The following is a 24,481-nucleotide window of genomic DNA, read 5'->3' on the forward strand; positions in this document are numbered from 1 at the left end:
AGGTACATACATATATGTAGAACATGACAATATATTTTTCATGTGTGCAGATAAATCCTTTAACTGCAGTAAAGATTAGAAGGTACAGTCAAATGTACCTAAGGGAGTTAATCTAGGAGGTTTAAAATCTAAATTGAGTGAGATGTTTAAAAGTTGACTGAATTAAGTAGAGGTCAGAAGTATAAGTAGCACATCAGTAGTCTGTTTCACAGTGGGGCATAGTGATGATATAAGCTAATGCTGCAATTAATTCAGTTCAACAGATCAGAGTCTTCTTCAAGTCTCACTTTAAAAAAATGTATTGTAGCTCTCTGGGGATTTTTCAGTTTTGTTGGTTTGGGATTTTTTCCTTGTTTTGAGCTCTGATTTTTAGCTTATTTTTTACTGTTTTGGTCTGTAACTGAATTTGGTGTATTGCCACTGTAATACAGACATCTTGGTCTGCCCTGTATTGCTTGGGCTGAGACCCAGTTTGTAGAGTTTTGGTTTCATTCAATGCCTCCAAACTGGGAGGTTCCACATGGTGGTCCCAGCAGGCTGGTTGAGCTGCTGTCACAGTTTGCTGTTACTTACCTGGGAGAAAGACTTCCACAGACAATAATTGCTGTCCTGCCAAGCAAGAGACATAAAGGAGCTGTGTGCTCTCCTAAAGGCCACCTCAGGGCTTCACTTCCATAACAGGGACTGTGTGGTGTGAACCACACAGCCTGCTTTAAGCTAAAGTCAGCTTGTCATGTCTTGCCATGTTTTCTGTATAGGACAGTGTGTGAGGAATGTTTTGTAGCCCTGCTTTGTATTCTGAAGTAGCTCTCCATTTCCCACTGAGTGGCAGCAAGTAATTTGTATGGTCTACTTACATTCTCTCTCACAGTGCAATGCTATCTTGTCTTAAGCATGCTGGGTTTCCATGTCTCTGCATAAGCTGGCCCTTCGCTGTCCTTTTGTGCAGTCTTCAGTAATTGCTTTCAAACTGCAGGGCTGAACCTCCCTATTTCTCTGGAGTCAGACAAATGATGCTTTTGAATTAAGCCAGGTTTGTTGCAATGGGGCTTATGGACAGCCAGTTGTTATTCTGCAATTAAAACTGTGCTTGGATTTCATCGCATTTCTATACCCAGAATCTGATAAAAAATAATAGACATTTCCTGGTTTGGAGGGCAAATTTTTTAATAAGCCAGAGTTTCGTGCTGGCATGGAAACCGCCAATAGCACTTTCTGTTCTCTGCTTCTAATTTTGAAGCAAAAATGCAAACAAGACCAGAAAAAAATTATACACATAATTGCATGTTTCTATTTTGAGTCAGTTAGTTGTAGAAAGAATGGGGGAAAGAGTCACAACAATTAGGACAATTATTTACTTAAAATGTACTTGTTATATGTAAATAAATGAATAATGCACATATTGGAAAATCTTATCCCTTACCTGAGAACAAGGCACTTCCTAAATCTTCTTTAAGGACATCCTTCACTAATATCTTTGGACAATAAAATAACCTATGACTTTAAAAGTGCTGAAATCCCCAATAATTTAAATATTGTTTGGTAGATGTAAGAATAATGGCAGCAGCAATACAATAGCCTGTGATGAAGGTGGATGGAAAATATCCTTGATTTCTCTTAGATTTCAAGGGACTTTGGATCAAATATTTACCTGAAAACATCTCTGCAATAAAATATAGCTGCTCTTGTTAAAAGATTATGGCAGTGAGACTTTTAGTTAGAGAGCAAGCATATTCTGATGGGAGATATATGTCTTAATTGTTGTTGTCACCTATTTCAGATAGAGGTAGAACAACAATGGAAAAAAGTTCTGTCCCTTGACCCACAAAATTGGTTTTGCCAAGTAAACAATGAAATTCAGCTTCTGCCTTCTCAGGATTTTGCTTTCTGAAAGACTATAGAAAATATTATGATTTGCAAAAGAAAGATGATAGCATTTTTAGGTAAAAAGTTTTCCATGAGAAGTCCATGCAAATGTGTCATGTTATTTTACTGGTAACACTGTAAAAAGCATTAAGTGAATTATCTCATATGCTTCAGTACAAGTACCTCTAGCTATGCATTCTCACACCAAAATACATTCATACCCATTTATGTGAATTGTAAATCAGCAGTTAATGAATTCCATTTACTTTAATTTCAGTATAGTTGGCTTTCGATCACGTTTTCCTACCAGTGAAATTCTATTTAATTACATTCCCAGGTAACTGCATTATAGCACTAACAGATGTTTAAGCATCACAGGAGACAGTAGTTATCTCCAGGAGAAACATTCTTAGATATGTCTCTCTCCCCCTGGTATTCCATTAAATTGAGTCCTCACCTGAGAACTCCTTGAAATTCAAAAACTCAACAGCCAATAAAGATCTTAGCTGTTAAGCCTTTTCCTGGAGTGTTCTTGACTGGCCTGTTGTAACTTTAGGAAAGCTCAGCTCCTTTGGGCATGGTTAGATACAGCCATCTCCTGGCTGGACAATAAAGAAAACTCTTGGTTGAATATGAATGTGTCCTAACTTTTGCCCTGGGAATTTATCTTGCTGTAAACAAAATTTAAAAACCAGCTGAGTGGCTGCTTTATATGATACTTTCTCCAGCTGTTCATACAATGCAAAAGAAAAAGGTGAACCACTGAGCCTGATGCGTTACCACCTCCTGCTAGTGCTAATGCATGGTGGTGATCAACCATTGTTTGAATGACAACAAATTATGGGCAAATCATTCCTAAAACCCTCTCACTGCATGAGCAGCATGACATTAAAAAAATGCTTCATTTCTGTTTATTTTCTGGTCTTGGGCTGTGACATACTCAATCCTTTGGTGTTTGTCTGTCTCCTGTTCCAGACAGAGCCCTTACTTTTGCCCGCATAGGTGTCAGAGCATCTCCCTTTATGCAATGTGGATTCATCTCTTGGATATTTGAGCAAACCACTACAAAACAATAGACTTTATTGATGAAATGGTTTATTGACACGAGAAGAACAAAAATTTCTGTCTTTGAGAGCTTCCATACAAAGATAACCATCACTAAAATTCTTTGTTATTTGTTTGTAATGTCTGTTATGATTTCATAAGGGCAGCTAGGAAAACATTATTCTTCTTAAGAGTTAATCTTGTTACTGTAACAATTTGGTTGATATTTTGTGGACTGTTTGCCTTTGGTTCAGTACAGGATGCAAATACTTAAAGCAATGTGTTATGTATTTGTACTGATTTCTTTAATGTTCCTGAAAAACGTTTACTGTGGAGTCTCTTCAATTGTGAGCAGATATGCACATCAAACTTCTACTTGCAGCAAGTCAAACTAGGAGCCTGATTTTATTTATTATAACACAGATGAATTGCATGCGTAAGGCTTCTGTTTTATGTATTGCAAGATGTGAAATGAGAGTTATTTTGTGTTGTCAAGAGCTCTGGATGAACAATGGTTTTTTTTATGGAAATAAAACATCTCTTCTCCATGGCTGTATTGTACCTGAAAGCTCCACTCCAGACATCTCTGAAATTTATCATTTTTTATTTAATACTGGGAGGATGGAAGTGACTGCTGCTTGTGACAGTGGGATCCAAAAATGTTGCCTTCTGCTGCCAGCTATTTTATCAATACGTTTTTTTAAGTATGATCAGTTCAAAACAATTCCCTGCACCACACTTCCTCTGCAAAATGGAGATTATAATGTTTGCCTACCCACCCAGGACATTTGTTAATGCAGGTGCTATTCTTATCAGGGTTAAAGGATTTATGTAAGCATTGATATGTGTTTCCAAGTTCTTGCAAAATCAGATTTCTCAGGATATGAGCAGATTATGTATTCCAGAACAATACTTCAAATCTGGGACTTCATTGTTACTTATGGCAAGTGGAAAGTCCTTTCATTCAAGCTGTTCTCAATGACTTCTGCCTTAAATAATGATATATGAGAAGTTGAATCTGTGATGTGTTTTTAATTATCGTGAATTATTAAAAATAACTGACTAAAATTTGCATACTGCTGCTGATCTGCAATCTGCTTTCAAGAGTGGAATAATTTAGATCACACCTTACTCAAATTCAACAAAAATTTTGGTATCAATTTTTGCATGGGTAAAAAAATAAAAGAAATTGTGAGAAACAGCACCGTTTTGGTGTGGTTTGAGGATTTTGTGTTTGTTTGTTGTTTTGGGTTACTTTTAAAGGGAAATCATTAATTTTAAAAGAGATTTGTACCTATGACTACTAAGTCTGATTTATTTTGAATTTCATTGTTTTTCAGGAGGCTCAGATATTGAGTACCTAGATTTTTACAAGCCAGTTGTATGGTTCTGGATTCTTGTTGGGCTTGCTTACTTCGCAGCTGTCCTCAGTATGATTGGAGACTGGCTACGAGTCATATCAAAAAAGACAAAGGAAGAGGTAAGAACATTTTGAAAGGAGAAAAAAATATTACTTCTAAGAAGATTTGATTCCAAGTCTGGTGAGCTTATAACTGCTTTTTCTTGTAGGGCATAAATCAAAGCTGTTTGTTTATGAAGTATACCGCAGACCAAGGTGCAGCAAACTTTCTATCACTCTCCTCAAACATACAGTGATTTTTCATATGTCTGCATATAAATTTAGATGAAATGTATTGTTAAATTGTGTATGCAAAAAAGGTCTCTGAAAGGATTACTCTAGACAGTAGAATGAAGTCCTAATTTTTTGAGCCAAAAATAATTCTGCTTTGACTGTTGTTATGTGGGATGCAGGTATGTAAGGATAAGTACTAAATAGCTATATTCAGAGTAGCTCTGATCTTTTTATAATGATAAGAGAGTAAATACTTTATATCATGAAAAGTATTGGAATGAATTATTGAAATATGCCTGGGTGTATTTTACCATAATATCTTCATCAGCATGCATAGTTATTTGTGGTTAGGTGCATTGCTTTCAGTTCAAATGCATTTTTACTTGTAAATAGGTATTTCTCATTCGAGTGATGTTACAATCTTGTACTTTGAATTCTGTCATTTAAGAAAATGTCCTGGTTCTGAAACTGTTAGAGAATAAACAATTTTTTTTTTTATTGCATCTAGAGTAGTTCAGGTGTCATTAGGAGTCTGAGTAATAAATTTAGTTTTAAACAACATATTATTTCCCTCTAACTTCAGTTCCTCTGCACGCATCAGTTCACTTTTGTTGCTCAAATATAAAGACTTTAATTTCTTTTTGATGTAGTGTATATGTTGGCTACTGTGCAGTGGCCTACTACTTAATATTGTTTTAAATTGTTTTCCTAGCTGTAAGGCACAGCATCAATGCCTAGATGTAATCCTGGCCATCCTTGAGTTCCCAAAGACCTTGCTATAAAGGGCAGCTTACCCCTATATATACCTTTACTTATTACAGACCCTAAGGGTTCCTGCTATTTTCTGCCCAGAGTGCAGTGATGATGATGACAGCAGGCAGGGGGATGTTGGCTGGGCACTTAGGTGGGATTAAATGCCCTTGAATGTGGGATGGGCAGCCCTTCTTTATTGCCCTTATTAGGCTCATCACTTTCTTACAGTTAGAGGCAGTGTTGTGACAGGTCTGTCATCAGTATCATTTTACCCAGACATTTCATAAACACTTAGCTCTGAAGGAGAGGACAATATTTATTTGATCAGTTTCATTTAAAGAGTATAATCTTTTGCCCCTGTACTATATATTTGAAAGGATATTTGTAACTTTCCTTGCATGATGAGCTTTAATAATGTCCTTCACAGTTACAGAGCAGCAGGTATCACACAAGTACTCTCATTTGCATGTTCAACATTTTGCAGGATCTTGATTTTGTTTTCTGGAAAAGCACTGAGGGTAACCTTAGCTCCCAACTTGCATGATTCATGCGTGCTGCAGGCAAACCAACAGATGATTTGAAATATCATCTATATGCATGGGTTTTCTTCATTATCTTGAGCTTCAGAATGATGTTGGTTTAGCCCGTTTTTCCCTCTGCATGACGAAGAAGTAAGAGCTGGGCAAGAACATGTGGTGTTTCCCCTCTGCACTTGTGGCTTACTGTTCTCAACTAGAGACATTTTCTAAATTGCATTTAGTTTCCCTGGGTTACTTGTTTCTGGAGTCTTAAAAAAAAAAAAAAAATTATATAAATGAGGCACCGTGTGCAAAAAATCATAGATTCAAAGGATGATTTGGGCTGAAAGGGGCCCTAAAGACCATCTAGTTCCAAGCCCCTGACATGGGTAGGAACACCTCCCACTACTTGCTTCAAGCACCATCCAGCCTGATTTTGAACACTTCCAGGGAGGGTGTTGAAAAATAACTGAGAAATTTAGCATCACAGTTAGCATTGAGTAAGGTCATCCTGGAACAACTAGGCCTTGAAGAGGTAATTAATGTCTTGAGGATTCTTCATGTCCCTTGCTAACTTGGCAAGAATACTCAAGGTCCATATGGGTACTTGGACCTAAGGAATAGGGGATGTGCAAAGAGCCATAGAATCATAGAATGGTTTGGGTTGGAAGGGACCTTAAAGATCACAGAGTTCCAAGCCCCCTGGAATGGGCAGAGACACCTCCCAGTAGATTAGATTTCTCAGAGCCCCATCCAACCTGGCTGTGAACACTTCCAGGGAGAAGGCATTCACAGTTTCTCTGGGCAACCTGTTCCAGTGTCTCACCACTCTCACAATAAAGAGCATCTTCCTAATATCTAATCTAAATCTTCCCTCTTTCAATTTGAAATCATCCCCCCCCAGTTTTACTGCTATGTGCCCTTGTGAAAACTCCTTCTCCATCTTTCCTATAGGCCCCCTTCCTGAGACACTTGTGACACAATTAAGTTCTTCACAATTCTTCCTAGAATTAATCTGGTCTTTAATCCTCATCTTTAATCACTTTTCTCATACTATTCCAGACAACAAGATCTCTGGAGAAGATGCTTGACTATCTGATTGTATACAGGGCACTGATGGCTTGGTCTTGTTTTGAGAGTCTCATTATCCATACTATTGTAGTAATGATAATATATTAAGAATGTTTGAATATTATACTACCTTTTTATGTTATACTGAAGTTATTTCAAAACAGACTAACCTTGAAAAATAAGTAAAGAAACATGAATTGAACAAAATCATGGATTCCTTTGACCCATTAAATACATTCCTATTTTTATCAAGTAAAACTCCACTTGCAAGGTTATGCAGCACAATGCTATGCCAGACTTTGTTTTCTCAAGCATGAGGAATGTATGCCCTATTTCATCTTTCCATTCTTTCTCACCTTAGTAGCCTAAACAAACATATTCATTTTGTCTACAGAACAGAAAACCTCATTCTTCATGTGATATATGATGTAACCATTAACAGAATATTGAGTCTCGGTCATTTTTAACATTTAGATATATCTAAAATTTCTTGGCTGATGCAGGTATTCAGGACTTTGCTGTATAGGAGTGTCTTGTGTGCCAGGTTAAGAACAGACATAACATAATTTGTACCATTTGTTCAATTAATCATATGTTCAGAATTTTCTCTCCTATTTCTTAACCCATTGCTCAGGCATGTCTGAGAATTTGTAACAGAAAGAAAACCAAAAAACGGTGTAAAAATGCTGTGGTTTTAAAAATTATGGAGACCAGTGTGAAACTGAATTATGGCATAGTTGTGTGCTAGTTAGAAAAAATGAAAAAATGGTTCCTGTATTCTATACTGATGATACTTTGTAGGAAGAAAGTTATATAAATATATTGCATTTTGTTGTAAGATGGGCTGTTTTTAAACAGAAGTGCTGTATAAATATTCATTTTACAGGTAACATTTTATGTTAAAACCTGCTGCTCTTAGCTCCTGCTTACTACTTGTATTGGAAAATTTGAGAAGAAACATTAGTTTAGTGGAAATGTAGTCATAAAGTCTCCTCTATGCCAGCAGAAGCCAGAGGAGACTGAATTTCTTGTATTGTCTGTTTTTTCAGTTAAACCTAGATTTATGATGCTCTGTTCTAGGAGATTATAGTGGAGGAACCTATCTGGAGTTCAACTAGTAGAAATGAGTGCAATGGAAAATTCCAGTTCTTAAGCATGCTTTCTAACTCTTAAAGAAATATTCTGTCAGTCCTTGAGGAAATAGACCATTATACCTACAGCTAGCCATTAAACTTAGAAACGATGTTATATACAGAATATATTGTATTTCACATACAGAAATCTTCTGAGAAGCAGAGGTTATGATAAAATCTATGGGACCATAACTAATGCACTCTGACAACTGAAGCAGATTAATATATTTCTTATGAAATATCAGACACTGAAAATCTTCCTTCATGAAACTTACTTGTTATGGTTATCAACACATGCAAGTAAACAAGATTTTATGTAGGATTTTTATCTAACATTTCATGAAAAAAAAAAAGTAGTAGCTACTTTTAGTAGTAGTAGCTGGTTTAGATACAGGAGAGAGCAGATCATGCAGTAGTGATGAGCTGTGTTGGTTTCAGCAGTTTAAGACCTGAGGACTGATAACAACTGAGTCTAGAAAATTGTACCAGGGCCCAGGATGATGATAAAGAAGTTGCAAGTGTTGAAAATCCCTCTCTTTGCTCCCCTTCAACAACTGAAATTATCAGCTGAGGTATTTGATATCTTTTTTGATGTGCAGCCTTAGTAATCCCCTTTTTACCTTTCGTGTAGTCTAAAGTAATATTAGTCTAAAATATCATAGAATATTGGGAAAAGAAGCCTCCATATTCCAGGAAGTGAGTATGCAGATAATGGTAGTCACCTACTATCCATCGTATAATCCTGTTCACGTTCGTCTTAATGCAGTTGCATTCTTCTTACAAGCAGTTTACATAAGACTTAGCAGTAATAATGTATTTCATCGTTTCAACACAATAAAGCATCTACTATTTTTTTTTTTTTTTTTTTTTTTTTTACCAGGATACTGCCAGGAAAGTTTGCCATAGGCAAGTGGAACCGAGACAAAAATCTAATTAGATATGCACTGGTCCCCAGTAATGCTGTATCTTGATACTGAAATCCAGATAAGCAGAATGTGTCAGATGCTCGGATGGCTTTTTTCTCCTGAAATACTCTTGAGGGTTTTGAATGCATCAAATAGAGAGGGAGGTGAACGACAAGCAGAGACAGAAGTGGGAGTTGTAGAAGGATAGATGCTGCTGGAAGCAGTTCATACAGTGAGATAGATGAAGTGTCAGAAAGTCACTGGAACATGCTGTGTGCTGTAATCTCAAGTAGGCAATTTGCCTCTTAAGATCAGCTTCAGCTGTACTAGCTTACCTTAAACTCCCTTTTCTTCATTATTCTCTGTGTTCTGATTACTCAGAGCACTTTTAAATTAAGTGTCCTGAAATTTTAGTCTCTTTGAAAGGTAACATTTTTAGCAGGATTTTTTTTTTTTTTTTTTTTTGGTCATCATTTTCTTTTACTTCACTGTGCAGCAGATTCTGAATCTCAGTATTTGGAGCAAGAATGCTCATCCTACCAAGAATCTTAGTCTTTTGGGCTAAAAATTTCAGAATTCTGTTTTTAAAAATAAGTGTTTATGTCCCTTGATCTTGTGATATTCCATTTGTTAAGATCTAATCCAGAATCAATAGAGGTGGGATTCATCTCCAGCATAGATACCAACATCTTGTCTAGTCATTTACAATCCCATTGTAGACAATGGAAGGCAATGTGTATTTATAGCATGATCTATTTTAATTTTTAAGGCATTCCTTACGACACAAATTGCATCTTGGAACACCCTGTTCTCTATGTATTAAAGTCCAGGTGACTGAGTCATGTGAGACATTGGCTTCATGTAGATCAGGGATTTTCATACTGTGAGTGATATGGATCTAGCTTTAAAGAGCAAGCCTAAACTTTAATGAGAAGTGTCATGATCATTTGTTATAGAAGTTCAGGAGGCAATTGTTGTCTTTAATATTTATAAATAAATTGGGCTCATCTCAATCATTTAGTTTAATCATCTTGGCACTGGTGACAAAGCTGTCATTCATGTTTGTCAAAACAGAATTAGGCTTGTCATGATGATGTGTGAGATTATTACACTCTCTATCATATTTGTTGCATTTTCATTTTACTAGCTTCAGGCTAAAGGTGCTCATCCATCATAAGGGTCCCAGGCTAAAGATAACTTGATTTATCTTTCATATCCCCCAAGGAGGGACTCTAAATGTAGGCTGGATGAGTGAACTCCAGTAATAAACAGTTTTGCAAGCTTTCAGAGAGTTGAGCTGGCATACCAGGCAAACAGATAGGCCTCAGAGGTGTTCAGAGAGGGTGTTCAACCAAGAAAGAGGAAGGAGATGTTCTTTCAGTGGCAGCGAGCTCTTAACCTGCCTCTTGGTGCGTAAAAACCAATCTTTTCACTTAGAAATGAAGTTGATAGGAATAACTCTTCAGCCTAGTGATCAAAGGCTTTTTACAAAGGTGTGAGCCAAGTTCTGGTCTATTGTGCATTGTTTTAAAAGAGATGGCTTAGCATCTGTTAAAGAAAACGACTTTTGGAGCTTTTCCTTTTCTTACAAAAAATTTAAAAAACCCCAATTGCAGTAGTTTTAATAATTGCATATCCAGAAGTTCAATGAATAGGTCAGGATGATTTGATGGAAGTCTATTCCTAGAAAGCCCTGATTCAGAAATGTTTGTGGGAGGCAATCATGGTGTGAAAGCAATTAATTGCCTGTGATGTCCTTCTGCAAGGCAGTCTTGAATAGTGCTGACACTATTCTAGGATGCACAAGCAGGGAATCACTGAATTTCTGTAGAAAAGTGGTTTTACTGCCACAGATATTACTGTTACTAAAATGTATATTACCAGAAAAAAGTTGCTAGATTTGTGGTCTAAACTTCAGAAGAAATGCAGAGATCTACCAAAATGGGAAAAGGGCCATCTGAAACAAAGTCTACTTAGCAAGAAGAGTTTTTCCAGTCCATCCAATATGTACAGAAAAGTGTATATGAGAAAGAACAGCCACATTCAAAAAAGTGCTTGTTTCTAATTTCTATGTGGTGGAGGAAAATATAAAGCCTTTCTACAGTAAAATAGACCCATAGGTCTCTGGTCAAGTTTGACTAGGGACCAGACAAAAAAACAGCCAAACAAACAAAAACCAACGGAACCCCAAACAACAAAACCAAAACAGATCACAGAAACAAAACCACAAAAATCAAGAATGAAAGATGGGACTACAGTCCCTGTTTAATGACTCTGGGTCATCAAGATGTATAAAGTGGTATTAGTGTGAGGGTGTGAGGAGAAGGTAGAAATGGCTGACCTGGTTTTTAATGCAATTTGATCTCTTCTCTGCTTCAGAGGTACTTATGTCATTGTGGTGGTGTTCTGGGTTCTGACCTGGCAACAGTTTCTGTATCGATCCCTCTTGCAAGTACATCCTAGCACTGTGTGCAGTAATGAATATGAAAGAACAGAATGTTCTGAGAGTCCCAGGAAAACTGATCTGCTCATGGTTTTTGACACTTTTTTGAGATTTCTTTCCTCATAGCTTTGTGCATTTTAGGCGTGATGCCTGCTGAACTTCAGCATGCACACACAAAGGCAACATCTACACTGTTATCCTTTTGGTGTGGTTTATATTGGCCACCCCCTTAGCTGGGCTTATTAAAGCCCTTTAGTAATGGCTGTTTCCTTATTGCATACTAAGTAACAGCTCCTGCAGCAATGCTGGTGTGGGGCTGATTACAAGGGCTGTGCTGCCTAAACACAGCTTCATGAGCAGGACATCATGCTGAGCCCACTGAGGACAGGGGGACACTGTCAGTGCCTGGCTCTGCTCTCCCCCACCATGGTCCCTCTGCCCTCACCGTGCCCACCAATGGCTCAGGGGAGGTGGCAATGCCTCCAGTGCAGGCTGCAGGCAAGCACTGTGTCTTATATAAGCTAAAAAAGTCCAGTGAGTTTATGAAAGAGTTGTCTCTTTCCTGTGGGAGAAAGTTGAGACAGTCTGTGGCTTGGGTTTCATTATGCTTCTAGTATAATAGTTAAAATGTTTGCTATTTCTGGCCACAGCAAAGTCATTGGCTGTGTAGTCCAGACAGACAATACATGCTGTTCTCCTGAAACACCTTGAGCTCAGCTGGCAGTAAATCAGTCTATGTAAACCTAAATAGTTTCTTGTGGTTAATACAGGTGGATGTCATTCACTCTCATCATGTTGAAAGGGGGGCTGGATGGCCCTCTGGGGCAGATGAAACAACTGAGTAGAACAGCTGTTTTTGGTAGGAAAATGTCAGCATCTTTTTTTATCTTCAGAGGTTATTAATAAAGCAGAACATCAGAGGCTGAGATAATCAGACCAATAACTTGTGTGCAGTAGTGCGGTATTAAGACACACATGCACCTCTATGCAAAGAAGTGTCTGATGGGCAATTTGCTGTAATAGTTCTGAGGAAATACTTAACATAGGAGTGCTCATATTTCTAAGAAAAAAAAAAGATATAAAATAGATATGGTGAGTTAGTATATCTGTGTCTGGCTTTGTAGGCATGATTCTGTTTTGTAGATTTGTGTTTTGTTGGATCAGACCATGACAGAGCAAAAGGGCCATTTCTGCATCTGCCATCTGTCACATCTTCATGAAACATATTCCCATAGCTGCCACCATAGATGTTCCTCAAAAAAAAAAAAAAAAAAAAAAGTCATGGGCTCTCTACATTCCCATTGGAGAATATGGGTTATTGCATCCAAGGCTGAGACCAAACAATCATTGCTCACCAGAATGAACTTGCAAACATTACTTATTACAGGACTGAATAATCCTATTTCCAGTGGGAGTGCATTGTTCCCAAAACATTTCTGACCACCATGGCTAAAAAAGTAAAACTGTCTATGTAATTTAAATCTTACTCCAGAAGATGGCAATTTTACAAAATAGAATCTTTTCCCCTCTAATATTTGGCTGAAAAACAGAGGGGAAAAAAATAACCAACCAAAAATATATAGCTTCTTCATTTCTTTATTTGCCCCATTCACTTGGAAATTAAAAGTCTGGTAGCTTAAAGACCTGGTGTAGAAGAGTTCTTTACTACAGAGCTGGGGTCCTGAGAGAATGAAGGAATAGAAGATAGTGGTTAAACACCTAGGAAAGCTCAATGTAGGTATCTCATTAGTGCCTGTGGTATTTCTGTGTTGAATTTTCTCACTGTTTACCTTTAAAGACAAATGGAGCAGTCTTCTCTAAATAACTGTCTGCAAATGACAGCCAATGTGGTTTGGGTACTTCCTAATAATTACAGAAACACTAAAAGCCAGATAATTGGGATGGGAATTTATTTAGTGGGACTAGAAATGGGATTCCCCTTAACACAGAGGTAACTCACAGACTTCAATAAAAATGTGCAATTTGTCTTTTTATCTTCTGCACTCCAGTCTTCTCTAGCCTATAGACAACTGATGTAAACATAAATTTGTGGCCAGCAGTAGCTCGGGTGTAAGAGGAGTTGCTTGCCCTGAACTTCAGGAGAGCAAGATGGCAGATAGAGAAACCCTCCTACTCAGGACCCCAGCAGCTGCATTGCTAAACCCATCAAACCTCTCTGTACCTACATTTTTTTTAAGTTTGGTTTTTAAGTGGGACTCAGAATATTTCTGTGAATGCTGCATGAGTTTCTCAGAAGTGAAGACAAATTGTTATGTATTCTGCTGCCCGGATAATGTGACATGGACACATTTTCTAGTTTTTTTTTTTTCTCAGAGTAGCATATCATGGAGAGGTTAACTGGATGTATTGGTTTTAAACACTGGAGAGAAAAAATGAAGCTGTGAAACTGGAGAATGCATTAGGGATAAATGTTAGAAATTGTATACTGGGGAACATCTATACGTGTGCTTTTTTTTCTTTTTTTCCTTTTTTTTTTTCTTTCCTCCCCTAAAATGCAGTCAAATGGTTATTTCCAACTTATCTACTTGTACTTTTACTCATTTTTTTTGTCTTGCTCTATCATGGCCATTGTAAAATGCATGAACCCAGTATGCCAAAGGAAACCACATAAGGTACAGCTATGAAAGAAAAAGCTACACACACTATTTAGAAAGAATGTATTTTCATCTTCTTGCATATCATATATAATGTTAATTTTTTTGGTACTTAGTGGTTTAACTTCTCCCAGGTATATCATAACTTTTGGGTCATATATCTGGGTTCCATCCAAGCAGGGTATCTTTCTTCCTACCCTATAAATAGAAGTATATTAACTGGTTATACTGTATTACCAGGATTTTTCAAGAATCTCCTTGCAAGAGGAGAGCAAAAGTAAGGTAAAGTTAAGTTAGACAAGTGTGTATCAATTTGGGTCTATTTAAGGACATCCTTAATAAGGTTTGTGGTCGTTTGGTTTTCTTTCTGTCAAACCACAGATGTGTCTTAATTCGAAGTTCAGATTACTTATGTAAAGGTTATGGCTACATGGTTTGTGCTGTCCAGACCGCACTTAATGGGGTGAGTGGTCTTTCTCTATGGTGGGCAGTTTTGTTTGTGTAATTACTGGGATATCTGTTGTGAGCAGTGTCCAGAAAGATCTCCAAGCTCATGACAAATATAAGGAATTAGAGTAAATGTGCTGAAGAATGGTTCAGAAACCTGAAGTGCAGGTTTCAGTATTTTTAAATGTGGTTTTGATTTGTGTTTTTTCATTTGAGCAGCAAATTTGAGCATCCCCTTAGGCATACTTATGTTCTGGGTTCTGCTGTTGGCCCTTACCAAGCATGAAGCTCAGCTAGACAGTGAGAAAGCTAAAATGTGGTGGTGATGAAAATGAGTTTTGGTCTCGACAGTGATATTGTCTGAGAGTCAGTTTTAGGTCATTATTATTTCAGATGGGTTTTGGCAGGAATAGGTGAAGAGAAGGTTGCTTAGTGTCTGTGTTTTCTCCTAGTTGTTTCAAATTCAGTCTGTTCACCAGTGATCTTGGTGAACTGTTTGTCATTCAGGAAGTTCATGCAGTATTTTTTGATGTATGGTTAAAAAACAGACAAGCCCCCTCCAAAAACCAAATGTGGCTTTACCAGGAATGAGCAGACACACTTGAAATTGTTCAGAGGCCATTCCTTATTATGTTTCAATTGGGTAAATGTGATATTTCCACCACAGGTAGAGAGAGACCACTTTAAGAGCTTAGAGTTGATACTTCTAGTGAAACATGTCAAACACCTTGCAGCCTAATTTGGATTTTGATGTGGAGAAAGTTAATCCTGGAGCTGGGGTAGGGTCTGTGTCCCCATTGCTGGTGGTATCTGTGTTCCCCAAAGACTGAGAGTGAGAACCATCACCAGGTTAGTGCTGCTTATTCTATGGCTGAGTGAGGTGCTATCATAGTGACAGGTTTTTCCTGCTACTTTAAAAATATTTTTTGTCACTCAGCCTGACATAAAGTACTTACTTTTCAATAATTTCTGTGATAGAGGCCTTGCCCTCCAGTCACATTGCCCCCGACTATGACAGCTGCCAAGTCTACAGAGCTGTGTGCTGTAATGAGATGAGAATTGGACAAAAGTAAGCTATTGTTATGGTAGGCAGGTACATAAAGATTTTATTTGAGCAACATATGCAACTGGCATTTCAATCACTGCATATGACATTTTGTGGCTGTCAGCCCCCACATGAAGAAGAGCTGTAATGCAGTATGATAAAATGTCATACCCTAAGGACAGAAAGAACTTGAACATATAAAGAAATGTCCTTATGGATAAAGGAGGGATCAAATTGTAAGAGCAAGTTGCTTATGTACACTGGCAGTTAAAAATTGCACATTCCTTTTTATGTAACCTTTTATGCTTTAGTCTGAGTGCTATGGAACTAAGAGTTTTATTCTGAAGAGATAATTTCAAGTGCATTTCAGTTCATATAAAAGCTGGGGGCTGAAAGCAGTAATTTAGGGCACACATAGTTCACACAGCACTGAACTTCTAGTTTCTCGTGCTGTGCCAACTACCTCTGTTTTACTACTAATGCATTTCATTTCTGCTTGGCAATAGCACTTGATTTTAAAGTTTTTTCTTCTATTTTATTATAAAACTTAAATTGTGCCAAGCAGTATCATAGCTCTGTTCTATGAGAAGACAGGATGGAGTCCACCATGTTAATTGCTTCACATCACCTTAATTGGAACATGAGCCCATCTCCAAAGGCATATTTAATGATGCTCTTCAAGCTGGCTGCGTAAACTTGCTTCCCAAAAGAAACCCAATTAGAATTTAGTAATCAGGTATCCTAACAAATATGCTTTTAAAATTCTCCTTAATAATTTCTGTGCACAAGAGTTAAAATATAACAGCTTGCCCTGTGCAAGACAGGTCCTCACCAGCACATGGAGAGGTGGTTGGCAGGGGAATTCTGAGCCTGTCCGGGGTGTTATAGACTTGTTTTCATCAGAAGCACAGCAAGCGGTCTTGTCTTTGCTGAGAAAACAAAGAGAAGTGGGAACTAAAACTTCCAGTAAAACGAAGGTTAAAAAGCACAGGGAGACACTGTTCAAGATGCTTGTAACCTCCAGTAGGTTGCCAAGACACAATTTTAAAGCTACCAGTCTGATAACATCCCTTGGATGTGATTGAATGCAATGCCAGAGATTGCATCTTTCTGCAATCTCTGGTTGCATTTGTGTGAACATGGTCTGGTGAATGCTTACACAGCTGGTGAGGGGTACAGATCTGTGGGGTAAAACAGGAACCTGTATAATTGCTCTTTGTGCCCCTGGACAGAAGCATGCTCCAGAACCCAAGCCACCTGCCTTTAATAAAGCTTTGGAGAAGGACAAAGTTGCTCCAGGGTTTGCACTGATACTGCCTATTATATTTTCATTACTTTTTTTGCTACAAATAAAAATATTGTAGCAGCTGAAATGTTTCAGCATTACAGATTTCATTATTTTCAGATCTGAAGTACAGTGTGTCTGATCCTAATTGCACAATTTAAACACTAATAATCATTCAGCTGGGCGAGTCCTCTGTGTATTGCAGATAATAATCCTTGTTTTAGAAAATATGCACAATGGGTCCACATTAGTCATCTGGATAATTCACTGAAGCTGAGACAAATGTAATAAAATGACCCCTGGGTAAAGACATCTTCTTGGTTTGTTTCTGAAGGGGGAAAGTTTTCCTGAAATGCTGTCACTCCTGAGTGAGCTGATTGGGTTTTGTTTTGGGTTTTATATTCCTGTTTTCTACTGCACTGCAAAACATGCATAACCCTGTGGCCACTTTTCTCTGGTGGTTTACACTCTGTATTTCTCTGCATTGTTGTTTTATTATTATTATTTCTATGCTCACCAAGTCCAAGCTTTCCTGCCAATGATTGAAATTCTGGACTGTGCAGTACCAATTAGTGCAGTACCAATAATTTATTTAAGCGCGATAATTATTCTGAAATGCTTTGCTTTGTAGTTGTATTTATCAGCAGTCTATCTTCCCTGTGCTATACCTTCCAGCAGTTAAACTGCCTACAAAGCAGAGATTTAAAGAGAAACAATCAATTTCCTTTGCAGTTAAAACAAGATAATTTCCATAAAGGATTCCTCCTTTAATGTAGCTTCTTAAATACTGTAACAATGGTGAGGTTGAAATGCAAGAGCACAAATATAAATAGCATCTAAATTACAAGGTCATACTTCACCTCAGACTATTATCTGAGCTACGTACTCTAACTCTTGCCGTATCTGAAGAAAAAGAAAGAAAATTTGGGATTCTGTAGCAGCAGCTGCCTTCCTCCCTCTCCTCAGCCCAACCCTCAGACGTTGGGCTCATGGGATGCCCCAGCTTTTCTATTACTGAAGCACTGAAATGGTGGGAAAAAAATCATATGGAGTAAAAAACAAAAATGGTAGTTTTTAGCAAGGATGGATCAGCCTTTGCCATAAAGGCTGTCAACATAAGGACATATAGAGTCAGAGCACAGGAACTGAGTAAGAAGCAGGGGATATGCAAAGATTGATTAAATAGAGGCAATGGTAGAATCTTGCACCTTGCAGCTGCCCTGGCTGGGGATAGGAGGGGAAATCTCCCCTCCAAGGTCTTGTGTCTGTGGCCACTGGCAGACAGCATTTCTTTTGGGGGTGATTTGGAACAGATCCTAGGGTCTATACCACTTTGCAGTCGTCTTTCTGCTGCTTTTTAGGATAGCATTTCAATGGAGTCAGGGTATTGAGAAGACATGTTGCTGACATACCTGAAACCACAGCTACATTTGAGCAAGCACAAAAAAGAGGGATATAAGCAGCTGACGTTTTCCTTTGAAAAAGCTTTTCTGTCTAAATTTAGAAAACTCTTTGCCAAGTCTCCCAGGGATCTTTCCAGAGACAGCAAAAGTGCTCATAAATAACCCTGCACCCTAGTAACAATACACAACACAGTCTGGATTGCTGGGATTTCAGCATTCCCTGACCAGCTGGGTACTGTGCAGCTGTCAGGGTTCTGTAGCTTCTCTGTATTGTTGACTGCCTATAATTAAAGCAAATTTAGCAGAAAAGATTTTTATTGTGTTTTTAGAATCATTATTAACTCTTACCAGTGCAACATTTCTTCTTGTTTACTTGCTATCAATAAAAGAGTAAGTCTCCAGCATGAATAATCTGTGCCGGCACCAGCAGCTCTTTGCCAGCCTAAAGTCTCATTGCTCTCACTGGGCTCTTGAGCCTACACAGTGTTTAAAGTCCTCAACCCTATAATTTTTAATTTTTTTAAAAAATTTTATTATGTTTTCTGCAGGTAGGGGAATTCAGAGCCCATGCTGCAGAGTGGACAGCCAATGTCACTGCAGAGTTCAAAGAAACCAGAAGGCGTCTGAGCGTGGAGATCTATGACAAGTTCCAGCGGGCTACCTCCATCAAAAGGAAGCTCTCTGCAGAACTTGCTGTCAACCACAATCAAGATCTGACCCCCTGCAAGAGGACCCTGTCAGTCAACCATCTCACCAGTGAGAAGGACATCTTGCCAGCTCTAACAAAGACGGATAGCATTTACATGAATGGTTTGACACCACACTGTGCAGCAGAAGAGATAGCTGTTATTGAAAACATTAAGTAGCCATGACTTCAGACCCCAGTCTTTGAGAAGCTCTTGGCTCAGACTAGCCATTTAACTTTTCTCCACCCTGTTGATGATCGATGCTAACAGCATTTTACATGTGCATGAGTTCCACAGAAACTACAGTCCAGCATTACCATCACATCTCTTCAAAGACACAAAGATGAATGGCACTTCTGTTATCGAAAGATGCTGGAATAAGCAACATTTTCTGCCTTTATCTGCCCAGACTGTTTTTCACTTCTCCTAACATGCCATATGGCCTCAAGAATGAATCACACTTGTTTATGATAACAATGTAGCTTTGAGGGATCAGTCCTTAAAATTTCAGGGTCTACCTTACTGAGCCTAGGAATGGACCATTTCTGGACTACAACACATTTGTAAATGGCAAGAAATTCTTATGCAGCCTTTTACCTAAGAAATTTTTGTCAGTGCCTTATCTTTTGAAGAACCTGAACCTCTGCAGTTCCTGTATGCTTTTTTTGATTGTTTTTTTTTTTTTTAATTTTGGTTTTTGGTTTTAGTTGGTTGGGGTTTTTTTGGTGGGGGGGAGGGTTTTATTTTGTTTGGGGGGTTTTTTTGTTTGTTTTGTTTGGGTTTTTTTTTTTTTTTTTTTTTTTTGCATGAGAAGTGTTTTTCGTTTGAGCTTTCATTCTTCTTGAAAAGATGGTGTTTTAAAGGTGTCTGTCATGAAGATACCAACCAGCATGAATGAATGCCAAAACTAAACAATCATCAAATGATGTTCTTAGCTCTAAATTTAAAGGCACTGCAGTTTCAAACATTGCAAACATGCTCCCCAGAAGTATTTTGTTTTACTCAGGTCCAGCTGATACTTGGTCACACTGACTTGTAGAATTTGAAGAGACCTTCTTCAGCTCTTATTTTTTCAAGCAATTTTCAGCAGTTGTTTTCTTTTTTTTTTTTTTCTCTGCATCAGATTTACCAAAAAAATTTGCAGCTTATATATTACTTATATATTACTAAATTATTTGTTAGATATTACTCTTTAGAGAAGGGGCAGGAGAGGCTTTTAATTGCTGTATTCTAATAAACACATCCAGAAAAAAATGCAGAAAAATACAGCGATTTTTAATAAGCGTAAACCTTCTGCCAGATATTTGCTCTCTGAAAAGGATTCTTAATTTCCTCTTTAAGCCAAGTCACATCAGACACCATATGCTATTTTACCCAGGAATCCTGCTGGAGTGCTTTCCTGAATGTCACTCAGTACAGTGGCTGCCTGTGCCGGAGCTGTGACTAACGTGGGAATGCAATCAAAACTGGCATCACTGTGACTTTCTATGTTTCAGATAGAGATGGCTCTGAAGATAAGTGCAGGCATGAAGAAGAGCTGATAAATAGCACAATCTGAATACTGATGATTGTTCAGACAGGATAGGCTGATGAGAAGCAGATCTAAACCGGACTTTGGGTTTTCTTTATTGGTTTTAAGAAAACGCATTGATTTTGTATCATGTTTGGCTTATAGGTGTACATGAGATTTGGAAGAAATGCAGGATGGATTTAATGATTTTGCATTTTTTTCTTCTGTTAGTCTACTGTAACTTGGCTGTACATAAAATGAATAGAGCAGGCCTTAAGAACAATTTAGGCTCTGTGTAAATTAAAAAAGAATGGGACTTTGCTGATTGGGCATGATTCAAGTGGCAAATCTTACAGCATCTCTGACCATTAGATAACATGCAAGATATGAATGTTAATGTTTTTGGATGCTTAGCTTGTTTTCTAATAAATATATGTTAATATGTAAATTCAGTCAATTCCGTGTAAATATCAGTCAATTAACATTTACAGAGAGTATGCTTTTAAAACTAAGAAAGTTCCATGACACAGCACCGAGCAATGAATGCTCTTACAACCAAGACCCTTGTCTCCCCAGCACAGTGTTCTGAATGTCCACATGGCAAGGGTCCATCTTGCCATGTATAAACTGTGAATTGTAATGAAAAATAAAATTTTTAATGAAAATAAGCTTTTCTGAATCTCCTGCTTGCTACAGATGGAATGCTAAAAAATAATTTGTGAAACTGAATTTTGTGTTTTCGTTGGTTACAGAGTTCAGCAGTTTGCCACCTTCTTTCATTAAAGCTGGTTTAGCAATAAAGACTTGATGCACCCAGCAAAGAAATTATTTTTTTCTTGGTATTTAAAAACAATGCTTTTGGGTTACTGTACCTTAAGTTGTGTTTCTTGCTATTTTGATTAAAAAACTTGGCAGGTGGGAGTTTCTCCTGTCATCAGGAGCTCATGGCAATTGCTCCATCTTTATACTGGGGGAGGTGTGGGGAGCTCTGACCCTGCTGCCCTACCAGTTCTCCTGTGGTTGCTGGTAACTTTCTGCAGAAGTGCGTGAACAAGCAGCTCTGAGGGCAGCAGCTTTTCACACCGCAGCAGTCATTTCTGCAGTGAATATTTTGCAGTGCCCACTTTAATCAGATGTCGGCTAAGGAAAGGAAAGCCTCTAACTCTGTGGTGGTAAGTGAAGAGGGATGTTTTCTTCCATTGTTCCCAATGTGTTGGGTGCTTCTCATTGCTTTTTTGCTCTGAGGGACCAGTAATGTTTGATGTTTGTTGTCTTTGACACTCAGAGATATTATATCTTAGGTTAAAGCCTAAGTCATATGTTTCCATTTACCAGCCTATGGTGTCTGTCTGGTTTCTTTCATTTTAAAATCAAATTTTGTCATCTCGAGACCCACTGAAAAGAGCACATTGTTTCAAGATCTGTAATGGTGTTTGAGCTAATAGTATGTATATTTGTTAAATCCATTCAGCTATTATTTGCCTTGATTGGGTATGCGATTTCTGGGGAAATAATCCCTCTTAATGTATAAAAGATACACTTTGCTTTTGTAACACAACAAAATTATCCTACCTTATAAAAATAAATTAGACTATTCTGCTGGAACAAAGCATTGACAAATACAATTCTTTAAATTTAATAACTGAAGAAGAAAAGCTACCATCTGGACTGTGTTGCATAAGTAGGTAGAGTTATCATGATCCAAATGTGTCTAATACCATTAATGTTATTGGGAAATCTTTTCTCCCTCTCCACATACAGTGATAGATCACAAATGCTGAGGATGGCTACATGAATTTATAAAACTTGATGAACTCTGTAAATGTCTTTCTTTCCATTCCTGCAAGAGTAGACTTTTGTATTAGAAACCTGCGTCTTTCTTGTCTCTGAAAAACTTGCATAGCTCACTTTAGCCTTCCAGTTATGGAGCTATGAAAGTATGAACTAGGACTTAATGAAAATCTATTTGTAACCTTTCTCTTACACATGCATGGGGACATTTTCAGCCTGATAGGATACTTGCTATTTAAATGAGTTTTTAAAAATGGCATTTCAGTTTGGTAGAGGATTGTTTTTCCTCTTGCAGCCAATAAAATACCATAAAAATACTGGCAAAACATTTTGGATGAGACACAATTTCTAGCATATGAGAATCTGTAAAGGCATGTGTTCCACCCAACAAAGTAGAATATTTCTCACTGATAGAGGAAGCATTACATTAATAAAAACTACCTGAAATATATTGGAGAAGTAGCTAGAGATAATCTGTATTGCTGTTGCTAATGGTAACACTCCTATTTTTGGATTTTCTGGTAAAGTGTCTACCACTACATATAGTGTGGAAATACAACAGTACTATGTCTAATAAATTGCTGTCATGTGACTATGTGGTAATTACCATTTCCTTCCTACCTTGCTATGCTGTTTGAAAGGAAAGGATTTTTATATGGTGAGAAAAATACACATTTTACAGTAAGTATTTAAAGTAATTATTTTGTTATAGAAATAGGATTAAGATTTTTTTTTTTTTTGTGGTGTTGTCCTGCAGATTTAAATGAGTGGCATAACCTTACTGTAAATAAAGCATTCCACTTAGGAAAAATAGAGAAGATTCTGATTTACTGTTCTTAGAAGGGAAAAGCTGTTGTGCTACATAGAGATATTAAAAATGCTAGTTTGTTTCAGCACTTGTTCTCTGCTTTGCCAAGTTACTGTTACAATTGTAAAAAGCCTGTGTGAGAATTGGAAGAGGCTTACTATTCCTTAATGTGAACATTTCCATTTTAGGCCATTACTTATCATGCTTGCATAATCTTTCAGAGGAATATGTTGAATATGTTTCTAAACAGGTACATTAGTTAAAACTGCCTCATTTTACCCTTTATCCTAGACAGCTTTTTATTCTGGACCCAGATATATTTGTGCCTTCAATACATATTGATATTGTTGTATAATCTGAAATTGACTAAAAAAAACCAATCCTTGGCACGTTGACTATTATTCCATATAAATTTAAAATCACTATCTTTGAAAATGAATGCACTCCATAACTTTATGAATTATAGTAGCATAGCTACACTGATGATGTAATAAATACTATATTATTTATTATCTGGTTTAGTTGTTTCTGAATATTTAGCTAGTTTTCTCGTCTAGTTGATGTAGATGGATAATTATAGAGAAAGCAATTTATCTCTCTATGGTTTGCAATTAATACATTGTGACCAGCTTATTGGCATTACAATTCTTGGTGACTAAAACTGGGATAATGCATTGTGTTCTGTCTCCACTGTTAGTAATTACTCTTAGTAGTATTCTCTAAATATTCTGTGTACCCTGCTTTTTCGAGGAATGTCACAAGCATGTTTATATCTTTAGCATGACTGAAAAATTAATGTCCTCACTGAGAAACACATTGTGAAGGATTTACTTTAACTCAGCTGCTAATTCTAACTAATTCTGAAGGCTTATTATATGCAGTCAGATATTCATCCTTCAAAGAAAGGCATATAATATGCATATAATAGAGATCCTGATGGGAATGTACCATTTCTCATTAGTAAGAAATAACAGAATTCTACAGAAGATGAAAAGCAGCCTGGAATAAACAAGGGTGTCTGAGAAGCTGTACTGGAGAGAGACATCTTTTCCAGTTAAGTGTATTTTAGTCTTTTTTTTTTTTTTTTTTTTTTTTTTTTGGCTCAAGGTAGACAGGGACTAACTTTGCTGGATGGAAATATGAATCTGTTAGATAAAAGTTCTCTCCTGTTTCCATGAGAGAATACATTGTTATACTGTTCAGTCTGATTTGTATACCATTCACAAATGTGCTCCTGTTTTGCATGGATTTTACATTTTCTCCAAAGACTCCAGTATTCAGTATTCATTCACTCAAGCATGCTAAGCTCCAGTGAGGGAAAACTGGTACAAACATTTTTTCCAAGATCGTGGGTTTGCCCAAAGTTTCCCTATATTTTCTAGCATGCACAAATTTCCTGACAGTTGAGTGCCAAGCCCAACAAGGATATATGAGTATTTAAGTTATTAGTCTGAATGAGCCAAACACAGGGTCTGCCCACACAAGGGAAAGGGGATTCCTTCAGCAGACAGTCCCTGGTTCAACT

At 37.4% G+C, this 24,481-nt stretch overlaps 1 protein-coding gene across 2 annotated transcripts in view; it reads left to right on the forward strand.

Moving 5' to 3' along the window:
• The window catches only part of KCNK2 (potassium two pore domain channel subfamily K member 2), a 124,312-nt gene extending 104,768 nt beyond the window's left edge, over window positions 1–19,544 (forward strand). For both annotated transcript variants that reach the window (XM_071739633.1, XM_071739634.1), the window contains 2 exons: window positions 4,251–4,390; window positions 18,710–19,544. In XM_071739633.1, coding sequence (XP_071595734.1) covers window positions 4,251–4,390; window positions 18,710–19,027 — 458 coding nt within the window. In that variant the 3' untranslated portion in view covers window positions 19,028–19,544. The remainder of the gene's footprint in view (window positions 1–4,250; window positions 4,391–18,709) is intronic.
• The last annotated feature ends 4,937 nt before the right edge of the window (window positions 19,545–24,481 follow it).

This window comes from Heliangelus exortis, chromosome 3 (assembly GCF_036169615.1).
Source record: "Heliangelus exortis chromosome 3, bHelExo1.hap1, whole genome shotgun sequence".
NCBI lineage: Eukaryota > Metazoa > Chordata > Aves > Apodiformes > Trochilidae > Heliangelus > Heliangelus exortis.